This window comes from Cyprinus carpio, chromosome B20, assembly GCF_018340385.1.
Source record: "Cyprinus carpio isolate SPL01 chromosome B20, ASM1834038v1, whole genome shotgun sequence".
NCBI lineage: Eukaryota > Metazoa > Chordata > Actinopteri > Cypriniformes > Cyprinidae > Cyprinus > Cyprinus carpio.
In genome coordinates this window covers 22,858,465-22,875,900 of record NC_056616.1, presented here as the reverse complement: position 1 = coordinate 22,875,900, position 17,436 = coordinate 22,858,465, and the positions used below count along the sequence as shown (strand labels likewise).

Genomic DNA, 17,436 nt, shown 5'->3' with positions numbered 1-17,436 from the left:
TGACCAGTAGTGTATTCCTGTACTCCTTGGTGTGAATAATACTTCAGCTTATTACGATGATCTCTGACTTACAAAGAAAAAGCAGGTGGATTTGACCGTCGGGCCTTCTGGGAATTTCAGTGACAGCACTCCTACAGCCGAAACACAGCAGTTTTAAACATTACACAGGCTCAGACATTCACACACATTCATACTTGGTTTCGACATTTTAAACACACTTACCACAGTGAAACACGGCTTTCACATCAAGACTCTCTGATAAGAATAAATCGGGCTTCCGTTTGAGGGCCTACGAATCAGACAGAGCCAATGAACAGAGCACATGACTCAAACCCCGCCCCTGGAACCCTGTCAATCACTCCTGTGCCCCGCCCACCCTCCATCACTCACTCCCTACACCTGTCTAGCTCTAGAAAATCAACCAAACGTACATATTCAATGCAAACAGATCAGGTAAGTATAAGAAATCAACACCAAAGAAACTAAAATACTGAAATTTAACTCAATAGAAACTAAAGGTATGATGATTTTTCTCTCTTTAGCGTTCTCACTTGGATTTCATCTGTTCGATCACTACTTTCTCTGCTCAGTTGGACTGAATGCAACAGAAATCTAAGTAACATGTACGATAAAGACAACTGATGCATTAAGAAACTCATTGAGGATGAGAGGATATTTGAGAAAGAGACAGAGAGAGAAACCAATAGATAGGGAGAAGACATAAACGAGAGAGCCAATTCATTTGAATCAATTAATCAATTCATTGAGATGAATTCATTTAGGCTTTCATCGGTTTTCAGGGCTGGAATGACTCTGGTAGGGGTTTGTGGGATCTTGATCCTAACTTTTATTCAGCAAGGATGCATTAAATTGATCAAAAGCGACAGTAAAGACATTTATAATATCTTTATAAAGATCTCTATTTTAAATAAACGCTGTTCTTTCGAACTTTGTATTTTTAAAAAAATGTATCAAGGTTTCCACAACAATCCAAAGCAGCTGTTTTCAACACTGATAATAATAAGAAATGTTTCTTAAACATATAATCAGCATTAGAATGATTTCTGAAGGATCACGTGACACTGAAGACTGGAGTAATGATGCTGAAAATTTAGCGCTGCATCACAAGGAACAAATTGTGGTTTAAAATATATTAAAATAGAAACCATTAAATTGTAATAATATTTTACAATATTGCTGTTTTACTGTAGTTTTGATCAAACAAAAGCAGTTTACTGTAGGTTTAATCAAATAAAATGATTAAATGAAAATATATATATATATTAGTTAACCATTTTCAGCATTTGAACCATTTTAATCTCCCTTAACTCCTTTTTAAAGGAAATAATGTAATAAATTATTGGAGTTGCTCATTTCTGTGGATGACACTTACAACAAAATATGCTTGTATCAGTATAAAGACAGAGGTAGATCACTACTATTTATTCATTTTATGTATTTTTTTATTTATAAATTAGTATACTGCAGATTCTCAAACATTTATTATCTATACGCTTAACATCATTTATTTTAAAATTACTCAAATCCTAAAGTTTGGTTTCACTTCACTTTAAATCTTAGATGTTCAGTGTATTCTCAATTTTTTTAACTCACTTCTTTTCTAAAGGCAATGGCAACAAGCAATGTGTCAAAAGACAACTGTGCAAAATATTTATGTGTTTATATATAATTATTTAATTATAACATAATTAAGACCAACTACACTGTAAAAGAAATGCTGCGAAATGCAACACGATCACAGCTAAGTTTCAATGTGTAATAAAGCAGGATCAGGAGGAGCAGGATCTTTGGACTGAATGAGATGTACACAGATTAGAGGTGTTAAATCTTGTCTGTGTGACTATCAATCACACTGTGACTGTCAATCATCCAATGGCAAAACCCCTCAGGTCAATTCCACTGCCCGAGCAAAACAAGGGTCTGTAAAGACCCTGTGACACAGGACAGAAGGGAAGAGAAGTGAGAAAGAAAGGGACAGCGAAAGAGAAGAGAGAAACCCAAAGTGAATGAAATAAGAAACCAAAAACACACCTGAGCTTGGAGTTGCATAAATGAATCAACAATATCAGGATGATCCCTGGGCCCTAAAATATAATAAAGATGAAACTTAAGAAATAATAAGAATAATAAGAATATATACAAACAGCAAAAGAACAGATCGAACAGTCATGTGGAACGGAAAAGTCAACTGGACGGAAATAATCGCACGCGTGAGAGAAGTAGGGCAGAGAAAGAGGAGGGAACATGAACGACTTGAAGGCAGTTGCGAAAATCGAAAAGAGGAAAAACAAAGAAAGACAGATCAATGAGTCCGTTCTGAAGGGGAGAAACAAAGAAGGAAAAGAAATAGAAGTAACGAGAGAAAGAAAAGAAACCTAAACAACAAAAGAAACAGTGGGTTTGGGAGTGGGAACCCAGGAGGCACCTGTTACTGTGATGACACTTGTGTTGCTTGCTTTCTTTTTAGTGTGCGTTTTAGTTGTTTTCATTGTCTGTAAATTCAATTCAAACACCCGACTGGCCCGCCGCAGCTGGTGAGCGCTTGGTTCCCACCGCCACCCCGGAAGAGCAAGGTAGCAGTCAGTCCCAAACTTCCCTCCCTTAGCTGTTCCCACACTCCAAACAAGACCCCGCCCCCACAAACCAGACCCCACCCACCCGTCAAACCCCACCCCTTCACAGAAAACAAACGACACACAAACACACAGGCCACGGCAGGTCCTCTCGGCCATGACACCTGATCGGGATAAGAGTGTTACCGCTCACATTTCTGCTGATTTGGTTAAAACAGAAGAACGTGATGAATGACAAACAAGACGTGAGGGATGCAAGCACGCTAGTGTGGACACATGCAAAGACAACTATGTGACTGTGTGTGTTTTGTAGGTCATTGTGTGTCATTGTGTGTGTTTTTAAATCATGCTGGACAATTGTAGGCTGTTTTCACACTTCTTGGTCCAAACCAGAAAATGAAAATTTGGTTAAACAAGACAATGTGTGACTTGACTTCTTTGTAATTATTTGTGGAATTTACCAGCAATTTCTGAGTAAAAATAGTTTCAAAGTCTTACATCACATTTTTTTCAGTGTAAGTCCTTTCATTAGATTAACATCAGTAATTGCATTATATTTCATTCCTTTGTATGTCTCTACATATAGCAGAATGGCAATGAAGCTCACTTGACTTGAATCTGCAAGCTGACAGTAATCAAGCAAAGGAGAAGGCATGTTTTTCATTCAAGTCAACAAGATAAGTGGGTGGAAGTGGTGCATTGAAAAGAAAGAAGCACTAAGGCAAGTTTAACAGGTGCACTAAAGCAAAATCCCCAATGTATGAATGTGTAAACACAGCATTATTGGTAAGCAGCGCTGCATTCATAATCATATTAATACAAGCAGAGCTTCTCAGTGACAAACTGTGATAAATCCAACAATGAATCCTGACTATATTGTTTGCATTTGTTGTTGATAGGGAATTAATACACTTACGCAATTTCTTTTTGTTGTTTTTATAGAAAAACATTAACATAATTTGGAATTAGTATTAGGAATTTCACACTGTTATAGCTTTGCAACAACCTTCCTAAGCTTTAACCAATTAAACTTAATGTACTGTAGAGAGCGTTTCATTATATGCCAAATATAATAAATCAAGAAACTAGAGGAGATATAATAAACCCTGAGTATGATCTAAAGTTTTCTTGATTTGTGTAATGTAAAAAGAAATTTCTCAAATGAGAAAAAAAAATGTGATTAATAACAGTGATTTTAATTTAAATAAAAATTATTGTTTAACCAATATTGTGTCAAATTTGCTTTGGTGCACATTATAACACTCTTTATAGCAATTACTGAAACTCAATAGCACATTTATTTTGTGTGTGGTCCTATTTATGATTGTTCAGCAAAATTTACCAAGTGAAATCCAGTCATTTCAATGGGAATTGTTTTGTTATGATTTGTAGAAGAAAAATAACTTTTTGTATTAGTACTCATACTTTAGTAGAGCTAAAGACCAGATCATTTCAGATAAAGATATAAATATAAATATATTTGGAAAACAGCTATCACAAAATCTCACATCAAAAAAAACTATTTACATTTGGTATTAAGATCCATCTCAGGTGGTCCAATCACAAGTGGTGAGCTCTCAATACAGATGTAAACAGGGTATGAACTGTTATGGTCAATTCACATTTAAATGCATTTATAGCATAAATGCTAATGCATGCTGATGTGCCCCTGACAAGAGTGAAGCACTGTCTACTCACCTGTCAATCAATCAGATCACCTGAAATGACTGTTAAATACCAGGTGTAAACAAAACAAAATGCATTCGGATCCAGAATCCAGGATCCGAATCTCTAGTGTGAAAACGCCCTTCATCTAAGCGTGTGTGAAACTCATGGGGTGAAAATTTCAAGCAGAACAGGATCAAAAGCCACCACACCATTTCAGAAACAAGAACCATTTCATAAGATCATGCCCATTTCTGAACTCTCTTTCTGTGTGTGCGATTGAAAAAACAGATACATGCAAACAACTGGAAACAGTGACAGTAAAGATATCAAAACCACATGATTTCCTTCGCCCTCTGCGGCTGGTTGTTCCCAGCATGCCTACCTTGCTGGAAGATGGTCAGAGTAACAGAAGTGACCAATTCAAACAGCGCTTTGATTGGGGGGAAATGATTCGTTTCACTGGCAAATATGTGGACCATCTGCAAGAGAACAAAATCAATCAAATGAAACTCATAAGAAGCAGCACAACACATTCAAGGCTCTGAGTTTTCAAAATCAAATAAAACCATACAATTTAAAAAAATAAATCATGCAACTCCGATTCTAATTAAACAGGCTGAGGCACATATTCAACTAAAAAAACATGGCTATTGCAAGTTTAAAATGCTCAAGATATGTTTTATAAAATTACATACATATATAATGAAATTTATATATTTTTATATCCATACATAACGAGTTAGAGGTTGCTGATATGATAATGTGTTTAAAGAAGAGAAATAAAAAGATTATTGCAGAGATCAAAAAGATGAGGGAGATATAAATTTGCAAATCTTACAAAAATCTACAACCCCAATTCCAGAGAAGTTGGGACAGTTTGTAATAATGCAATAAAATCACAAATCTGTGATTTGTTCATTCTCTTTAACTTTTATTTAATTGACAAAAGAACAAAGAAAAGATTTCCAAAGTTTTCACTGACCAACGTAAATGTATTTAGTAAATACAAACAAATTTTCTCCTCTAACACTAGCATTCTCTATTCTTTTTCTATTCTATCTACTCATTTTCTTTTCAATTATTTTAAGAAAAAAAACCTACTTGTACTGCGTTAGACTAATCGAGACTTGTCACAGCGTTTACATATCATTGCTCTTTTGTTGGTTTTGATTGCTTCTATTGTCCTCATTTGTAAGTCCCTTTGGATTAAAGTGTCTTCTAAATGACTAATTGTAAATATTTCATAAATGACGCATTTCCAACATTAACACTGTTATTTTCCTGTTTTATTAACTTGAAGCTGCTTTGAAACAATCAGTGTTATATAAATAAATGTGGCTTTTGTTATTAAGACTGTTCATGGCCTCAGACTTGTATTTTTTAAAGACCTACATGGATATTACATCCTGTATAAACATTAATTTGTCATCCTGCGTTTTGTGTACCTGGCGTGTTAAATCCAGCGCAGACGCCTGCGGTATGGTACTGTACATCTGCCCCAGCATCTCACTCAGCTGAGACACCATGGGGGCAAAATCATGCAGGAGAGTTTTCACAGACTTCTCAAAGATGGCACACACCGCCTGAGAGAGAGCAGAATTAAATCTGTCCCGCATCCATATTGAAAAGATATAATGAAACCTGAGAAAATGATTATGGCACAATCTGGAGATGAGGCAGAATAAGAAGTCTGAGGGGAATCATACCTCCACAACCTGCGAGTCATTCAGCCATTTACTGAGGACCGTCTGTATCAGTGCAAAGACCTGCTGGAGCACCACCACCACCTAGAACACACAAACACACTCGAGTCCACCTCTGACATATTGAAAACGTCTGCTTCGCAGTGACCACAACAAGCTGGAAGGTGCTTACAGGGTTGGGGCCTGTCTGGGGTGGGACTGATTTGATGGGCGGGGCATTCTCTCCTGACTCCTCCTCCTGTTTGGTGATGTCCAGCGTGGTGAAGAGATTGGACAGCAGACCGAGGATGTGAATAATGGCCAGTTTATTCGAGGGGTTTGGCTGAAAAAAGAAACCAGGGTCAGATTGGAATTTGACATGCCTTTTCATTTTAAAGGGGCTTTAATTTACAATTACAAAGCATACAGACAATACACTCCCAATTGAGATTGTAGATAGAGTGTCAATGGTCCATTTGAGAGATAGGTGGCGGTAAAGCACTTATAAGTTTGCGAGCTGCCATAAAGCAAGAAGAAGACGCCTCACGCGCCGGCTGAAGAAGAAGACGCGAACGCGCTCAGAACAGTTCAGACATTGTGGTGAAAATCAGAGGTAAAACACGATATAAATACTGTTCAGCTTCTTGCACAGACCGATAGTTTTGTGTCTTTACACATCAATGTGTCGTCACGAGCCGCAGGGTTTAAATTGGTTTTGTTTGTGTATGTTTTATGACTCTCAAAGCCGTGATTCCCATCCACTTACATTATAGGACTGACAGACTGCAATGGTTTCAGTTAAAAATCTCCATTTGTGTTCTATTGAAGAAACAAAGTCACCTACATCGTGGATGCCATGGGGGTAAGCAGATAAACATAAAATGTTCATTTTTGGGTGAACTATCCCTTTAAACAACCATTAAGCCTGTGTTATACTTTCCGCTTCCGTGAGTCCACTAGTGTCCGGTATGGTATGCGTGATGTAAAAATCGTCATCAGAGAGTGTGTGCGGAGGCTCTGAGTGGACATCCGCGTGCCTCCCATTTTTTGTGACTGTGTGGACAAGTATGCGAGGTCAGTAGGCTTCAAAAGCACCAATTGCACATGTGCTGGCTGTTGTGTAGAAGCCTGTTGCTACTCGAACCTGTACAATCCATCGATAAAACAATATAAAGACAGCCAGATGTGCAATAATTCTGAGCAACTGTTTGTTCACATGTTTGTTGCGGAGCGGACCATCAGCGTACGATTTCAGTGGTATAAATACAAGTAGTCCGCGTCCGGATTGCTCATGGGGAACGTATAACACAGGCTTTAGGTCAACAGTCTTATTACTGTTGTTAGCTGCATGACAACAGCTCAGTGATTGGCGTGATTCTTACTATGTGATATCACACACATGCAACCAAAAAGAAAGAGACGCTCAATAAAAACTTTAACAAAGGCACTGGTGCACAGACAGCCTTATTTTCCAAAGGTTAACCTGGAAGAAGATTATACTTAATGCCTACTTAAAAATAATAGTAAGTACATTTAAATCACTTTTATAAAATAAAGTTCAGTAGTTTTAATGGTAAATATAATTAATGAATTCAACTGATATGACGTTAGAGATGCATGCATGGGTTTTCTATTAAAAACGGCTCATCCAATCAGATATCAGAGCCAGAACCATTTGTTTTATAAAGAACATGTGAAGAACTGCACACTACGTGTTTACTTTGTTCCTGTTTACTTTGAATATTTTTAGCAATTTTTCTGACAGCGCCTTCTGGAAATAGCATCAGAGGAGATGCATGAGATTTGATTGTTCAGACACATCCTCACAGCGTCTGTGGCCAGCAGGGGTCACTGTGTGAGCGGCCCATCACAGCAGCCTGTTTACTGAGGCTGATGTAATGCCTTTCTGGGAAGGACCGGATGGGAAGGAAAGGTATAAGAAAACGAAAGTCAAAAACAGACATGCAGACATGTTTAGATTTTACATGCATTTTTATAAGATGCAAAATAAAGGCAATGCAAAAGTACTGTATTTAAAAGCTAGATTTTGACGTCTGGGAGTGACGTTAGCTTATGCATGCAAAAAGGTGGTTGCCAGGGTGTTTAGTTGCTCATTAAAGTGAAAAGAGTCTGCTGTAACATTCTGATCTTTACATACAATTTCAATACAAGTCAGTGTGATTTTTGCCCGTTTTTATCTCAGCCAGATGAAAATTGTTAGTGTAAATGCTTAGAAAAGGTACAGCTGCACATTTTGATCCGTAGATATGCAGCAAAGTGCAATACTAATTAAATAATTTTATTTCTCCCATTATGTCTTAAGATGTACAACATTTTTTGATGCACTAAAATGATTTTTTTACTGAATCAATAAAACCAAAATGATACCAAAAATTCTGAGTATCGGCCGATTTTTTTATAATCAATGTAGAATTTCTATACCTCAGTGTTTTGTGCGTAAAACACAATCTACTAAATACAGACAACTTCATTTTAAAGAAAAAAATATATAATCATTATCTATGACAAATTTACTATTATGAACTAGGCTAGTGGATAATTCAGCAGCAAAAGTTATTCTAGACAAATCATGAGTGCACAATCATTTTATAAAATTTAAACATTTAGTGAAATAAAATTATTTAGTGGGGAACAAATATAAGTGGATCTTGTAGGACTAAATCTGGTGAAATGTTACAATCTTTGTATTGTTGTAAAACACATTCATGAAAAACATGTAATATATTTATATATAAATGCATAGTATTAATTAAAAGACATTTCTTGTAAATGCAGAGCACATCAATGGAGGCAGATAGGACAGAACAAAAGGGCTATTAATAATCTTTCATTGCGCAAAAGTATTAAAATATGAAAGGCTCAATACAAAGTGGCACAAAGCACTCCGCATAGAAAAGTTCAAAGCACAAAGAGAAGAGATACTTATTTGTAGTATATTATATCTGTGCGATAGTTTATTGAGCCTTTTCTTTAACAGTTTTAAACTCCAGTTTACATTTAGTCATTTAGCAGATGCTTTTATCCAAAGCGACTTACAAATGAGGACTCAGAATCAACAAAACTGTGCGCTCTTGTAGAAAGTTTCATAGTTTTGACTGATGTTTTGACAGCAAAAGAGTGAACGTTTGAATGTGATCTATTTTAAAACAGTGTCAGTTCACTAATCTGCTGTTTTATCAGTTTTTCCATTGATCCTGATTTTTAGCCTTTTTTTTGGCACATCTATTTTTGAAACAAAAATAGATCAAATATCTGCCCATATTGTGCTTGAAATGTCAGTTACTTAATATGAATACATGCAGAGCTCGCAGTAACATTAAGCCAATTTCTCCTGCGGTTAACTCTTCCAGCGCCTAGAGTAATGCCAATCTGTTCCTGCTGAGAAATGTTCCATCCTATGACACGCTCACGCAGATGCAGGGTCTGTTCACACGCAACCGGGCCAAACCAACACACGATAAACAAACCTACAGTCGAGGGGTTTAACCCTCTGGAGTCGATTAACGCGTATACGCGTTTTGGGGTATTTTCTCCTGATAACCCCGAAAAGAACTTAAATTACACTTTCAGTTTTGATCGTACAGATAAGTGCAATACATCAATCGAATCTGTAAAGGGTCTACTTTTTTTTGTTTACAGACATAATAACAACAAAACTTTGTGCACTTATAAAATAAAGATAACAAACAAGGAGTGCTGTCTGCAGCCTTTGTCTGCGCTAATCTTCAGATACAAATGCGTCATTAAAATGAACTGTACCTCAGTGAATACTCAACGAAGAGACATGAGAGAGATATCTATAGAAAGCCTGACATGTCTACTTTTAAACTAAACAAGTGCTGCTGAAAACAAATATTCTGTGATAAAGTAATCCATATGAAAACAACGCGATGTCCGTTTTTCACGTCTCCCTTCATTATCTTCTAATGCGACCACGCCCCCCCGCGCCGAGCGCGCTTTTGAGATTCAAATGTTTCACTGAAGCGCGCGGCTTTCTGAATACGCCCACACAACAGAAGACAACGCAGCGAGTCTGTTCTTCAAGTTTTTATTATTTTACTGTTTGCTTCGCGATGAGAGGAATAAGACATAATTCACCCCAAAAAAGATGTGATGTGGTTGAGGATTTGAGATTTGGATTTCCTCAGAAAAAAGAATGAAGCACTTTATTCAGCAGAGATCATAAACATGAGTAAGTCTCTTTTTATTGATTTATATACTTGTACTAGTTTTCACATAACGTGTAAACATTTTACTAGTTAGACTTTTTTCAAAGACTTTTTCCAAACTATAATTCCTGACTAAATGTATAATCAAGTGAAATATTATGAAGTTTCAATAACAATATACACTACTATACCATTCAAAAGCTTGATGTAAATAATATAAATGTAACAATAAATGTAACTGTAACAAATGTAACAATCATTGCTGTTCTTTCAATTTATCCCCCCTAAAAAACCTAAAAAAAAAATATTCTCAGCTCTTTTCAACATTAATAATAATAATAAATAATGATAATAATAATAATGATGATAATAACAATAAATGTTTTTTTTGTAGAAAATAAGATTGTTAAAAGGATTTCTGAAGGATTGTGTGACTGGAGTAATGATGCAAAAATTCAGTTTGAAAGTCAGCTTTGATTTTTCCTAATAAACTGTTTAACTGCACTCACAAGTGAATATTAAATTATGTTGTGGGATAATTAAATATATTCTAAATAAACTACAAACATAAAATTATATACATTTATTTTGTCCTCACATTCTTTCTTGTAACTCATCCCTCTCAGTGACACAGCTGACTGAATGGCTCATTATGCAGCTCATTATGCAGGCCTTTGTCTTCTCAGGTGTGAATTCATGACAGTTGACGCCTACTCGCATATGACTTTTACCAACAAAAAGTGTCTTAGAAAATTTAAATCAATATATTGTTTTCTGTAAGTGAGTAAACAAGATGATTTTCACATCATTTAGAAAAAAAAAAATTCTAGGCTACAAGCTCCAGTTCTCAAAATTCCTGGGAACCAATTTTCTGTATGTGTTTTTATTGCCTTATTCAAGTGATTTAACATTTTTAGCTTTACACTAACCACGCATAACATTTTTTTTTTCTCAAAAACACAATCATGTACATACATGCTGCTCACATATTATTATAGCCTAGTTTGTGCTGATTACAGTGAGATTAGACTTTAGCCATTTAGATATTTATAAGAAACTGAAAAAAGCACAAATGTCAGGGCATGACCAAACTTCTCCAGGCCCCAAAAATACCCTTAGACTCCAGAGGGTTAATGTCTCACCGTCTCCCCTGCTAGTTTCTCCAGTTGTTGGATGTACGGGGTGATCAGAGAGTGAAGGTTCCTCAAGATCTCCTCCACCGGCAGCGCAGACAACAGAAAGCCCAGAGCCTGCATCAACCACATACACTGACTCGTCTAGAGAGAAAGAGATGGAAAAGATGAACAGATTTAACTGTGTCATAACAAGACGAGACGCATTTCCAGCTTCAAGTAATGTTTTTGCCCTCAATAAAAGCAAAAAAGCCATGCAAAGTGCCAAAAATCTGAACCGGAGAGAACATATTTGATGTTTAATAAACAATTATGCCCAGCTATCTGTAGAATCTTTAAAATCACATTAAAAACCCTTTCTATGACTTACACAAAAATGAAAACCATATGTTCATACAGAAAAAAACACACCAGTAAATGTGTAATAACACGTTTTACACTTCAATTTATACTGTATATATGTACTAAAATTGGTTTATATAGTAATATATCAATAAACGGGATTTATCCTATCAATACTGGATTTTGCAGATATTCCACAAATAATGTGTTTATATAAAAGCAATAAACATTGTGTCGATACTGGTAAAATCTCTATATTAAATTATGTTCTTAGTCTTTCCTTTCTGATTAATATTTGTTTATACAGTTTATTATTGACTACCAATATCCATAAAAAAATTATTTTATGCATAATGTGGGACTTTTAATTATAAGCAAATAATAATTACATTAGTCTGTATTGCGATTGTCTTTTCATTATCATCATCATCATCATCATTTTCAACATCACATCACTTTTTATCATTTGAGATCTCTTAAAATGATAAATAATGACTCGATTTCAGACCAATAAGATTTCACTGCATAAGTGTAAACTTTATATCACAAAGATGAGGTCCAGAGGTGGTTGAATTAAAAAAAATATACAAATATTTTGATAATAATAATAATATTATTATTAATAATAATAATAATAATAATTTTGCAATGATGTGCACTAATGAATTGTGCAAAATGACACAATGAACGTATTATGAAAGTAAATATGATTGTATTTTTGTTTCATTTAGAAGGAAAAGACAAATAATTTGACTTTTTCTGCGTGTAACACTAATCAGGATACTATGCAAAGTGACTTAAATTGAAATATTTCATAAACTAAATTATTACCATTTACAGCTTTATAAAATACACAAACTCACCTTATGGATCTGTTTAATAAGTACTTCCTGGAAAAAAAATGGAAAAAGACAAACATTCATAGGTGAAAAACTGTGTAAATTTGTCCCATAAGTGTCAGTATCATCATTAGAGCGTGTAATACCTGTGAAACAGCGACTATATTGTTGGCGTATGGGGGCAGGTCGTATTTGCACTCTCTGCAGATCTTCTTTAGTGTGGAGACGCTGGAAACAGACAGGTCTGGATTGCCCAACGCCTGCAAAACCAGCGGCAGAACGCTGCTCAACATCACCGGATGATCCGCCAACCACTCTGCCAACGCTCCTACAGAGAGAGACGTAATGGGTAAATATCTGGCTGGCACACAAAGCTGGGTATCTGCGTGGGAAAGTAATTGTGTGTAATTGTCTGGCCTGGACTACAACGCATGAAAACAGCCCAAACTGCTTGAGATGATAAATGACAATTTCCTAACACATAGAAATGAGTGTTTTTAATGATATACGAGCACACACCGATTGTGAACATGACCGTGTCGGCCAGCTGGACGTTGTTTATGTTGATTCTTGGAATGAGACCGATGAGTCCTGGGATGACGTCGGAATAGTTCACATCTATTGTTTCGGCGATGGACTGGAATCCGTACAACAGCGCTTCCGTATGCTGGAATAAAAAAATTGCACCAAATCCTGTTAAAAGACACCATGTAGGTCTGCAGGATTTGGTTAAAAAAAAAAAATCTAACAGCATTTTTTCCTGATAAAAATTTGAAAATGCAACTTATAATTTACATATTAATATTGTAATTTTAAAATATTAACATTATTATTCAAATTCAATTCATTTTAAATTTATTAATTTATATAATTAGTATATAGTGTTATCTTTTTTGCCGTTTTTTTAGTTCCGCACAATTTAAAGATTTTATGCAATTATATACAATTTTTTTACTACATCAGCGTAACTGTAAAATAATTTTAAATATATATATTTCACAGTAATATAACGTAAACAAGTATTTAAGAACACAGTAAAATAAATATATTATTTTACAGTACAACTATTTATAATAATATTTAAATAATCTATTACAGTATTAATGAATTAACAGATTTAATAATATATTAAATTATAATTATATAAATTAATATATTTAGATGAAGACTATGAAACATGCAGCACTTGTATTTATTTAATGAAAACCTTTGAGACTTGATAATCGCACCAAGCCATTATTGTGATTTTGGTTTTATCAATCATGCAGCCCTAGCCTCAAAAGTTTGCCCTTTTGCTTCGAATGTTTAATGACCCAGCAAAACTAATGAGACTGAACACTGAATGAAATCCATTGTTTTCTGACCTGCCATGTTGTTGTAGGCTCTGTATTGGTGAGGAGTCGTCCCAGTTTGTCATACAGGTTACTGAGTAATTCGGCTCCCAGCATCTCGTAGACGTACATCAGTGTGTCAGATATATCCACCCTAAAGGAGCCAAACAGAAATGTGTCGAATTACCAACCCTTCACTCCTTATAGTAGCATGAACCCTTTGTGTTGTTATTAGTTTTATCATCAAAGACAATGCATCGAACCCCACCCCACCACACACATAATTAATAAGTAATTATTAACATTTTATAATATATTAAAAACTTTAATATTAAATATATATTAGTTAATTTACTATTTAAAATATATTATTTCATTATTTAATATTTAACTTTGCTCATTCCTAACAAGAACAAAAACTTTGTCTGCTGTGCCACTTTAACAAATCCAGCATGAAACTGCTGAGTGTAGAAGAAAATGTTCCAACAGGCCCATGAGAATGTGAATCACACACACACACACACACACACACACACACACACACACACACACACACACACACACACACACACACAAACACACACACAAACACACACACACACACTGACCTGTAGATCCTGAACTGCTCCTTCTCGTCTGATGACCAGGAGGCATACTCCTCATCCGAAGGGAACTGCGCTTTGTGCAGCAGAACGTCTACGAGCTGGAAATACACAGGCCTGTAGACCTGCAGATAGACGGCCTGCTTCTCTGCCTCAAACGACATGATGTCATCCTGAAACACACAGGTGAACATCAACAAATATACACTACACTACTGCTGAAGTAAGGGAGAATACAGTCACTGGGTCAGTATCACAGCCCCGTTCGCACCAAGAACGATAACTATAAAGATAACGACAACAATATAGATCTAAAAATCATTTAGTTAAAAATAAATTTAAAAATAATAAAAAAACTTCTTTTTAAAAACCTTCCTCATAATATAAATATGAATCAACAACATTATAAATTATAACATTAATACACTGTGTGATGAAACATTTATAGATTAGATGATTGTAGTTTAAAAATATATCTAAATAATATCTTAAATCTGATTAAGTTGAAGTTGAAATCACACCGGTAGGATAGTGGTAGGTTTGTACTAAAAGTTATCCCTAATACTTCATTTCTTAATGGAGAAACAATATAAGTGTCCATAATCCAATAGCTTCTTCTATTCCATACAGTGGCAAAAAACACACATTAAATATTCAGCTAATGCAGACTGGAAACATGCACAAGGACACAAGCAAAGGACAGTCCTGAATATTCAACACGTGACACACACTGCAGCAAACACGCAGCACAGGTGTATGTATATTCAGATACAGTTCAATGTCTCTAACAGAAACTCTCCATTACTGTAAACCTCCACACACAATACAAACCTTTCAGGCCTGTTTCGAAGTTCAATCAGCGTGCTTACTGATGCTAAAAGTGTCCTACACATAAGACAGCAGACTGTGCGTGTTAAGACGGGTTTAAGATGACAGCTGCTCACCTGTAGTGTGTACCAGAAGGTGAGCGTGAGAGAGCTGGTAGTCTCGTTGACGGGGTAGTGACCAGGGATGCCCGTGCAGAACATGATCATATTCACCAGAGCCAGAAAACTCTGCCAGTGCTCCACCTGCTCCAACAGCGCTCTGATAGAGAAGAGCAGAACAGACCTTCATCACACAGGATCACAGTCACCAGCACTACATCATATCTGGAGAATATCTGATACTAGAGATACACAATAAGTTGACGACATTTACATTTAAGCATTTAGTAGAAACATTTATCTAAAGTGACTTATAAATGAGGAACAAAAGCAATTTGTCAAGGAGCCAACAATATTCATAATATATAAGACCAGGTTTAGTTGACAACTTAACTAGGAAGCAAACTATACAAGAGGAGAAATGCAAGGAAGAAAATTGTTTCAACAACCAAAAAAGAAAAAACGAATGCATGAATAAATGAAAAACTGATTTACAGCCAATATTATACATTTGGGAATTGATGGACATTGAAAGTATATACACAAGTATGCTATTGCTGTTTTTTTATGTTATTATTATTTTTTTTTAAGGTTATTGAGTTATTGTTGAGTTCATTAATGTATTATTAATTTAAATAATTTAAAATATTTATTTATTTTTATTCAGTTATAATGAAAAACTGTAACTGTTGTCTTAACCTGTATGACAATCTTTGAAAATAAAAATGTAAAAAAAAAAAAAAAAAAAAAAAAATTATATATATATATATATATAATATATATATATCTATATATATATTATATATATATATATATATATATATATATACACTCCTGAACAAAATCTTAAGACCAGGGGATCATTGCAAGTTTTTACACATTTCGCACTAGTGGATCATAACCAGGTTGTAAGTGCTGCTTCAAAATGCCAAAAGAAGAAACAGGAGCAAGAGACAAAAAATAGAGAGTAGGCAATTTATTGAAAACTGCATTTAAACTCAAACAGGCTGTTCATCAGCTGATCAAAAGTTTAAGACCATAGCCCAAAAATAAATGCACAACAGAACTAAAAGTGTCAAAAAAGGACTCAGTAGTGAGTAGCCCCATCGTTCTTGTTGATCACTTCAAACACTCGTTTCGGCATGCTTGATGCGACTGTCTCCCAGGAGGCTGGTGGGAACATTGCTCCATGTGGTGAAGATGGCTTCACGAAGGGCATCCACGGTCTGGAAACTGACGTCCGTTTTTTTAAAACTTCCCTTGCCATCCATCCCCAAATGTTCTCAATCGGATTTAGATCAGGGGAACACGCAGGATGGTCCAAAAAACAACGTTATTCTCCTGGAAGAAGTCCTTCATCAGGCGGGCGTTGGTGAATTGCAGCATTGTCCTGTTGAAAGACCCAGTCATTACAACATAGACGGGGGCCCTCGGTCAAGAGGGATGCCCGCTGCAACAGATCCACATAGCCAGTCGCCGTTTGACACCCCTGCACAACCTGAAGCTCCATTTTCCCATTGAAGAAAAAAGCACCCCAGATCATGATGGAGCCTCCTCCACTGTGCTGCGTAGAAAACATCTCAGGTGGGATCTCCTTGTCATGCCAGTAACGTTGGCAGCCATCAGGACCGTCCAGGTTAAATTTTTTCTCATCAGAGAATAAAACTTTCTTCCACCTTTCAATGTCCCGTGTTTGGTGCTCCCTTGCAAATTCTAAACGGGCAAGTTTGTGTCCGTGGGAGGAGAGACGTGGCCTTTGAAGACGTTTTTTGTTCTTGAAGCCCTTCTCTAGCAGATGACGTCTTATGGTTATTGGGCTGCAGTCAGCATCAGTAAGGGCCTTAATTTGGGTCGAGGATCGACCTGTGTCTTCACAGACAACCCGTCGGATCCTGCGGCTCAGTGGAGGTGAAATCTTTTTGGGCCTACCACTTGACTTTTTTGTCCCATAACTCTCAGGAATTTTTTAAGAAATGTAAAATTACTGTCTTACTGTGTCCAACCTCGGCAGCGATGGCGCGTTGCGAGAGGCCCTTGCGTGTGCAGCTCAACAATCCTGCCACATTCAAAGAGAGAAAGCCTTTTTGCCTTTGCCATCAGGAGATCTTGACAGTATGACTGCTTGAAGA

General features: G+C 36.0%; 1 protein-coding gene across 2 annotated transcripts in view; it reads right to left on the bottom strand.

Moving 5' to 3' along the window:
• Positions 1 to 17,436, bottom strand: part of ipo13b (importin 13b) — a 37,828-nt gene that overhangs the window by 3,131 nt on the left and 17,261 nt on the right. The window contains exons 5-18 of one of the 2 annotated variants that reach the window (XM_042747385.1): positions 15,326 to 15,467; positions 14,388 to 14,554; positions 13,813 to 13,933; positions 12,968 to 13,115; positions 12,595 to 12,776; positions 12,473 to 12,499; positions 11,277 to 11,411; positions 6,138 to 6,287; positions 5,969 to 6,049; positions 5,708 to 5,845; positions 4,645 to 4,741; positions 2,053 to 2,105; positions 223 to 289; positions 73 to 131 (exon numbers count right to left, since the gene is read on the bottom strand). In XM_042747385.1, coding sequence (XP_042603319.1) covers positions 73 to 131; positions 223 to 289; positions 2,053 to 2,105; positions 4,645 to 4,741; positions 5,708 to 5,845; positions 5,969 to 6,049; positions 6,138 to 6,287; positions 11,277 to 11,411; positions 12,473 to 12,499; positions 12,595 to 12,776; positions 12,968 to 13,115; positions 13,813 to 13,933; positions 14,388 to 14,554; positions 15,326 to 15,467 — 1,567 coding nt within the window. The remainder of the gene's footprint in view (positions 1 to 72; positions 132 to 222; positions 290 to 2,052; positions 2,106 to 4,644; positions 4,742 to 5,707; positions 5,846 to 5,968; positions 6,050 to 6,137; positions 6,288 to 11,276; positions 11,412 to 12,472; positions 12,500 to 12,594; positions 12,777 to 12,967; positions 13,116 to 13,812; positions 13,934 to 14,387; positions 14,555 to 15,325; positions 15,468 to 17,436) is intronic. The other variant, XR_006157560.1, reaches the window with a different exon arrangement.